Source organism: Populus euphratica, unplaced genomic scaffold (assembly GCF_000495115.2).
Source record: "Populus euphratica unplaced genomic scaffold, PopEup_1.0 scaffold1.1, whole genome shotgun sequence".
NCBI lineage: Eukaryota > Viridiplantae > Streptophyta > Magnoliopsida > Malpighiales > Salicaceae > Populus > Populus euphratica.
In genome coordinates, this window is record NW_011499845.1 from 7171244 (window position 1) to 7179452 (window position 8209).

At 35.6% G+C, this 8209-nt stretch overlaps 1 protein-coding gene across 4 annotated transcripts in view; it reads left to right on the forward strand.

Moving 5' to 3' along the window:
- Positions 1-7739, forward strand: part of LOC105125895 (sodium/hydrogen exchanger 8-like) — a 44831-nt gene extending 37092 nt beyond the window's left edge. For all 4 annotated transcript variants that reach the window (XM_011026558.1, XM_011026564.1, XM_011026573.1 and 1 more), the window contains 8 exons: positions 650-952; positions 3371-3468; positions 3643-3774; positions 3873-4091; positions 4207-4413; positions 4655-4919; positions 6515-6813; positions 7127-7739. In XM_011026558.1, coding sequence (XP_011024860.1) covers positions 650-952; positions 3371-3468; positions 3643-3774; positions 3873-4091; positions 4207-4413; positions 4655-4919; positions 6515-6813; positions 7127-7429 — 1826 coding nt within the window. In that variant the 3' untranslated portion in view covers positions 7430-7739. The remainder of the gene's footprint in view (positions 1-649; positions 953-3370; positions 3469-3642; positions 3775-3872; positions 4092-4206; positions 4414-4654; positions 4920-6514; positions 6814-7126) is intronic.
- Positions 7740-8209: the final 470 nt, after the last annotated feature.

Here is an 8209-nt window from a genome sequence, read left to right on the forward strand (position 1 = left end):
AGACAGGCTCTTCTCTGGGCCCATCTATCATGATCACCCCTAGACTTATGTTGAAACATGTACACCATTAAAGAAAAGTATTAAACAAGACAAGAGAGAGAGGAGAAAGAACATTCAGCTTTCGGGAAAGAATTAGTTTCACAAGAATGATGCCTAATTAGCGTCTTTGAATTTGGACTGTAGCCCATGTAGTTGGCCTAAGGATTTCATTTTTGATTATACGAAGAATCTCAGTTGTAATTCTTTTCTCTCTCCTATGTGCTTTTGGGAAAAAAGTTTGAAAATATAAATTTGCCTTGGAGGACAACAATAACTTTTTCACTGTAATATTGTAATAAAAGTTCATACAAGGCCTAAAATCAGAAGGAAGAAAAGAAAAACATGCATTGCATCAATCAATAAATCCATCAATAATTGAAAGGACCATCAGCTCCACTAAGCAAAGGTTGCGAGTTTATAAATCCACATGAAAGCTTGTTATGTTACCTAGCGGATCTACAAAGAAGATGCTATTGTCATCAATGCATCAAAGTTCTGTTGTAGAAACTTTTTTTTTGTTGAGCTGATTCTCATGACCTATTTTTTCTTAAACCAGCTATAGCTGAAATATGCAAGTGAATGCCCTTTTTTAAATATTTTTCCTTACCAGGAGTTCAGGCTGCTTATTGGGGGATGCTTGATGAGGGAAGGATAACACAAACAACTGCAAACATTTTGATGCAATCAGTAGATGAAGCAATCGACTTGGCTTCCCATGAACCTCTGTGTGATTGGAAGGGCTTGCAATCCAATGTTCATTTTCCAAATTATTACAAGTTCCTTCAAGCAAGCATTTTCCCTCAAAAAATGGTTACTTATTTCACTGTAGAGAGGCTTGAATCTGCATGCTACATTTGTGCTGCATTTCTACGTGCCCATAGAATTGCACGGAGACAACTACATGACTTTATTGGTAATTTACTCACTTTGGTAGGCTATTTGGTAAATTTCTAATGGACAAAATCTTACATGATTGAATACCTTTTCTTTAAAATATTTTTTCTTTGGTTTTCTATTTACAGTTTTACTTTAATGCAGTACATGGATTGTGTTATATTTTCTGTTCATGTACTTCTAAATCCTTTTTGGCTGTAAGATCAGAAACTATCAACTTCTTGTACACCAATCTTAACAGAGGAAAATTGCACCTACATGGTCATTATCATTTAATCCGTGTGCTTCTTGTGATTTTGCTTCAAACTTTACATAAATTTATAATGGCTATTCCATATAATGCTCTAGTAATTTTCTTTAAAGAGATGCTTATATCAATTTCGAGGAAATCTTGTATCCGTGTTATAGTAGTTGTGAAGGTATTTTGTGGTTGCAAAAGTCTATTTTCCATGTTAATGGTAAATTCTTTCTAATCCCTGTACAGTCATCTCCCAAACATGTCTTACTAAGACAATCTCAACACCAGGTGGAAGTAGGACTTGTGAAGTTATGAAGGTTTTCACATGCTGTCACAAGATCATTGAAAGTGCCACACTGTTGATTTGTGGTCTACATTGCACTTGCTTCTTAAATATTTGCTTTAGAGTTTACATAATATCATTGAAAGTGGCACACTGTTGATTTGTGGTACGGTGTTGAAGCTAGTCTTATGGCTTTATTTATTGACAGATTCTGTTTTCGTCAAAACTGAATTCTTCCTGGCTCCTTTTCTGATTGTTTTATGATTACATATACTGACATTAAAAGCATGTCTCGGTTTTTCTTGAAAAAAGAAAAGACAAGGAAACTGGGATTTTATTGGTAAATGTGTGCTTTGGAGAAGAACTTAGAATACATGTAAGTTAGTCTGGTAGCTCTTTCTTAGGCAAGATGTAGAACATTTCAATCTCTTAATCCTACTTTGCCTTTTAGTTTCCAGCAGGCGATCACATGTCAACATCTAATATTCTTCCGTGGCACAAAGATAAAATTTAAGTGATAGTTCATGTTGAGATTGCTGCTTATTCTAATGGTAGATTTTTTCTTTTTTGACTAATTTCATGAGGTTGTCTCTATTCTAATGCAACCTGCACTGGAGAGGACTTCTTTTGTGGATTCTGAGCTATTGGTTTATGAGGTTGTCTCTATTCTAATGCAGCCTGCACTGAAGAGGACTTCTTTTGTGGATTCTGAGCTATTGGTTTATCTGCAGTATAACTCTTTGAAATCAAATTGCATTGGGAAAAAGGAAATAGTTACGAACAGCCAAATGAATTTGAGGATATTTTTTGTAGGAGGAATAATAGAAACTAGAATTAGAAATTTCATTTCAGCTCCTTGACTTGGGTTTTATTATACCGTTCTATTCCTTTTGGTTTATCTTGAATCTAGCTTTGATGAAATTCCTTTAGGATTGTTAGAGAGTAATATAAAACTATTATTGGACCTCACTTAACAGTTTAAATTATTAGGTTGAGATGGTTATTTGACATGACATCAAACCATTGTTCACTAAGTGGTAATGAGTTTAAATCTCACTACTCTCATTCTAATTAATAACAAGGTAGTCTGTATGTGTGCAAACTTCAAGCTCAAAAGGCTTTCACTTGAGGGGATGTGTTAGAGATTAATATAAAAAAAATTTTGGACCTCACCTAACAATTTAAGTTATTGGGTTGAAATGGTTTTTTGATAGGGATAAAGTAACTAATTAGGAACCATCAAAGGAATTTTAGTATATTTATTCTAGGAAGAATAATAAAAATAGAATCTAGAATTAGAAGTTCAATTTCAGTTCCTTGACTTGATCTATTATGTCGTTCTATTCCTATTTGGGCAAAGAATTCTTGTTCCTTCTGAATCCATTTGGAGTGTGGAAGAACACCCTATTAGCCATAGCAGTCAAGTTTGCTATTGATGATTGTTTGACTTTTGAACATTGAGGCTTCTAATTGCTTCCAAAATCTCTGTTTGTCCACTCTCCTCTCTTCTCATCTTATCCCTCTCCCTCTCCCTCTCCGTCCCTTAATTTTCTCTCTGCTGTTTCTTGGATGAATTGGAAAGTCCAATTTGTAGAGGCTCTGAGATGCCCTGCAATACCTGGATAATAGTAAATGATGATCTTGATTTAGGTATGACAAGTAATAGGTAGTTAGACTCAGACATGATTCCTACAATATAGTTTTTTTTCTTCTGTGTCATAATGTATATGGGAAGATATTTTCCCTTGGGTCAAACATCTTCTTACCACTTTAAAAATGTTTCTGATAACAACCTGATTCTCGGTGGCTTCCAGTAAAGTGACATTTATTTCCTTTTGAAAGAGCATAACTGTTTTCCATGTATATAGTGTAGAATTCTGTGAGAAGTTTGACTTCTCCCTTTCTTATACTTCTAGGTGACAGTGGTATTGCTTCTATAGTCATTAATGAAAGTAATGCAGAAGGAGAAGAAGCAAGAAAGTTCTTGGAAGATGTCCGTGTTACATTTCCTCAGGTTTGTAAGTTTAACTGTACCTGTATATTTGTTCAGGTATAATGAATTCTGGGAGGAATTGATTAACCTAGGTTGGTGGGTCATCAGGTTTGTTTCATTCATATAGTTTATTGTAGATATGGCGACTAAATCAGGGGATGTTAGAACACAATTAATTATTAACTACTTTTTCAGGTTTTACGTGTTGTGAAAACAAGACAAGCAACATATTCAGTGCTGAACCATTTAATTGATTATGTCCAAAATCTTGAGAAGGTTGGGTTATTGGAAGAAAAGGAAATGCTTCATCTTCATGATGCTGTCCAGGTGATTTTGGTTTCATCCTTTAACAATTCTATGATCTCTGGTCAATGCACTTCAGTTTTTGTAAATTCGAGTTAAAATGTTTTAATCTTCTAATGCAGACTGACTTGAAAAGATTTCTAAGGAATCCTCCTTTAGTAATGCTTCCCAAAATAACTGACTCCATTAGTGCCCATCCTCTGTTGGGAGCCCTTCCTTCTATGGTGCGTGAACCCCTTGAACGTTCTTCCAAAGAAATAATGAAACCACGTGGTGTGCCCCTTTACAAAGAAGGCTCCAAGCCCAATGGTGTCTGGCTTATTTCCAGTGGTGTTGTCAAGGTAAATAACATTTATATCAGAAATTTTGGATTTGAGAAATTAGTCAGAAGTACTATTATTTTCCTTGGGAACAAACACATGACAATTTACCAATGAGAGAATCATTTTTTGGCAGTGGACAAGCCAGAGTGTTAGGAGCAAACACTCATTGCATCCAACTTTTACTCATGGGAGTACACTAGGCCTGTACGAACTGCTAGTTGGGAAACGTTGCATATGTGACATAATAACAGATTCTGTGGTGCTCTGCTTTTTTATTGAAAGCGAGAAAATACTTCCTCTGCTAGGGTCAGACCCTGCAGTTCAAGATTTCCTGTGGCAGGTATAATTATACATTTTGGTTTAGATTCAGCACATTTCTTCTCCTTTAATGAAATTACTCACTCTGATTAAGATTTTGAATGAGTCAAGAATTGGATTTTTCCCAAGTCCACAGTGTCTAGTTGCCTCATAATGTCCACCTACTTTGGAAGAGGGTAAAGTGACTTGAGGTATGCTGAGTATGATTATTGATCTTTACTTGAAGCTTTATTCCTCTTTCCTTTTCTTGTGTGGTGTTGCAGGAAAGTGCAATCGTTATTGCGAAACTCTTGCTTCCTCAAGTATTTGAAAAAATGCCAATGCAAGAGTTGAGAGCCCTTGTAGCAGAAAGGTCAGTGATGACCACAGGCATCAGGGGAGAAACTATAGAAATACCTCGTCATTATATTGGCTTTCTATTAGAAGGATTCTTAAAAGCCCATGGTTTCCAAGATGAATTGATTGCATCGCCTGCAGTACTTTTGCCTCCACAAGGAAATCAAAGCTTTCAAAAGATAGGGATATCAGGTAATTTATGCTCATTTTGTTTCAAAGTTAACGGATTTGTTTGTAGTTTTGGAAAAATTGCCAAACAGCCACTGACCTTCAAGTGCATCTGTTACACTTGGACCTCTCTGTTACTTTGGTCCCTGGGACAACCACAATGACACTGATAGACAGAGGCATACACTCTCTTGAACCATCAAACAAATTCCTTTTTTTGGTACACAGGAGAACTAGAGGTCTAGTCACAACCCAAACCCAATAGCCTATCATGGCTCAAACACTTTCTCATCAAACATGGTACTTTCTCAATGAGCCCTCTGGGTACCAATCACCAAGCCACTGCTGGAAATAGGAATATATTTCACTCAGGATAATGTCAAAATTAGTCTTTGAATTTGTCTGGAATTTCTTACTTGAGTCAGTTTTTTTTCCTCCAAAAAATGTAGTTTTTGTTCTAATTTTCTTTTAAATAGGTCCAAAATGAATGTTAATTACAGTAATGCAGTGAGAGTGAGCATCAAATGCTTTTTTTTTATGTTAATGTCAATGTCATCTGTCCATCCATGAAAATCCATAAATATATAAATAAATGCACAAACTTTTACTGAAACATTTGATTCAACCAAAATATGCTTAAATATATAAACAAAATATATTTAAAATTTAAAAGACAAATACTAAGGTAGAATACTATCAAACTATTCTTAATGCTCTATATATATAGGATATACGGGGGGGAAAGAAGAGAGAAGAAAACGTTATACCACTATGCCACCCAAAAACAAAATGGTTATATCATCACTCTTTCTATTCTTTTCAATGACCTCCACACTTCTGTTCTTTTCATGATTACAATTTTGGTATGGTTTTGACTGTACTTGATTTAGTTTTTGTTGACACCTTAATTTCAGAGACAAGTTAATTAATGGGCTATCAATTGAAACTAGAAAGCCAACTAGTTCCTTTGAAGTTGTGAATTTGATTTGTCATCTCCGTAGGAATTATCCACACCTATAATCTATATGGATATACGAAGTTTGTGAAAACATTTGATTTGATCAATGTTACCCTTATTGTTTGTCATTATGTTACTTAATAATCAATTCGTCAATTTTAATTGGATGTGTTTTAAAAAAACAGAACTCGTCAATTTCCCACATCAACATGAGCACCCCAGGACTGTATAAGTTAATACATGTGTTGAGAAAAGCTGAACCTTTTCCCCTCAATCAAAAAATTGAATTTTTTTTTTTGGCACTCAAACAAATGCATGAAAAATCAAAATCCAAGAAGAATTATAAAATCATCCTACAAGTCTAAATGAAAAATCATATGAGGTAGGCACAAAAATTCATTTCTTTAGGAAGCGAGCTTTTATATTTATTAAATACAATGAGTTTTGATTGATCCTGAGTGAAATGATGAATGAGAAAATTTGATGAATTTGCATTTGAATACATAAATCGTCTACTGTTAATCATATATTACTTGACCATTATGTAGACATAGATTGTTGCTGTGTTAAACTAGTCTTATTCAACCAATGTCCTTTTTGGTTGTTGGTTGTGGCAATTAGAAGCCATTTAAACCGGGTCACTGCTATTGTTGGTTTATAGGTGCCCAAGCAGTCAGTTACTCTCATCAAGGATCCCGGTATCAAGTTGAGGCAAGAGCAAGGGTAATCATTTTTGATATTGCAGCATTTGAAGGGGATGGTGCTTTGAGGAGAGGATCATCATCATTAGTATCGGTCGATAACCCCCACAGATCTTTCACTAGAGAGTATGGTGGTCTTTTGAGCTGGCCTGAAAATTTGTACAAACCAAGGGAACGTGAGCAGAACTGTGTAGGGACTTGTCGATCAGAAAATAGCTTGTCTGTGAGAGCAATGCAACTAAGCATATTTGGCAGTATGGTATGTTCAATATACATCTATTTGCAAAGATATGTTGCAAAGCTCCTTCTTGAGATCATTGCAAAAAATGCAGAACTCTGGAATTTTTATATTGAATAACTCAGGCTCAGAGACTTTATTGTTTATCAATTTACTCTTTCATGTAACCATTTGATGTAGTTCATTGTGCCTCCATGCTATGAAAATATATAAAGAGGGAGCTCCAAATCATGGCTTGTGGCCATTAGAATTCATCATATTTCTTGATAATGGAACTTCACTATTTTAGGTCCTGATTATTTTGAATTTCTGGCTTCTTGTTTCATTTCATAAGGTTGACATGCGGAGGCATGCCCACAGCTTTTCTGGTAGCCAAGTCAAGCGATCACACAGCTTGTCAGTTTTAAGAACCGCATCGTGCCAGCAAGTTGGTGCCCCATCAGAAGAAGCTACTTATGCTAGGAAGAGTCTTGAAGTGAGAAAGTTAGTTGGAAAAACTCATGCTCCCCCGTTGCAGAGTACAGGCACAAATGAGGCGTGTATCATTGATAATTACAGCGATGAATCTGATGCTGAAGATGACTTGGTGGTAAGAATTGATTCGCCTAGTAGGCTGTCGTTCCATCATGCTTCTTAGTTTGCGTTGTGAGCTATTTCTGTTGTAATTGTTTAAATTATGTGACTATCGTTTTTTTTTTAATTCTAAGTGTTCTTGCATACAAGGAACCGTAGTAAACAAGATGTGAAATGTCTTTAGTTCACATGGATGAGTAATCCTTTCCCCTATAAATAGTGATCTTGAATTCCTGGGAGTGACTCAACACTGAATGATGAGAATAAGAATGGAAAGGGCGCAATTTGTTCACTTGTTGAACAATTGACGGAAATTCTGTCGACATTATATATAAATAATAAAATGGCGCAAGGAGCATGAGTTGATTCCTGAACTTTGGAAATTCTGTGGACATTATATATAAATAATAAAATGGCTCAAGGAGCATGAGTTGATTCCTGAACTTTGCTTTTGTCACTTGTGATGACAGTTTCTGTGTCATGCTTCCCACCTTTAATCACTTTTAAGCCCAATCTTTCTGCTTAATAAAAGGAAGCCATTATTCTAGTGAATAAACGAAGGTGATTGTGGAAACAATGCAGCTCAGTGGCAAAGCCATGGGTTGCTTTTAGTGCTAAGCTCCCAAAAATTATTTGAACTTTAAGCGCTAGTAATGCTAGCTGGTGCCATATGTCGTGATGATTTAATTCAGTAGGACCATCTTAAGCATGTTTCCTCGTTTTTCTCTGGAACTGGCTTGTGATCAGTTGATCACAGCCTTAAGTTCAAAGGTATTACTTTATTATCCAAACACCAGCTCTCTTAGAAGTTCTTGTGCTCTAAGACACAACTGACAATCATTGT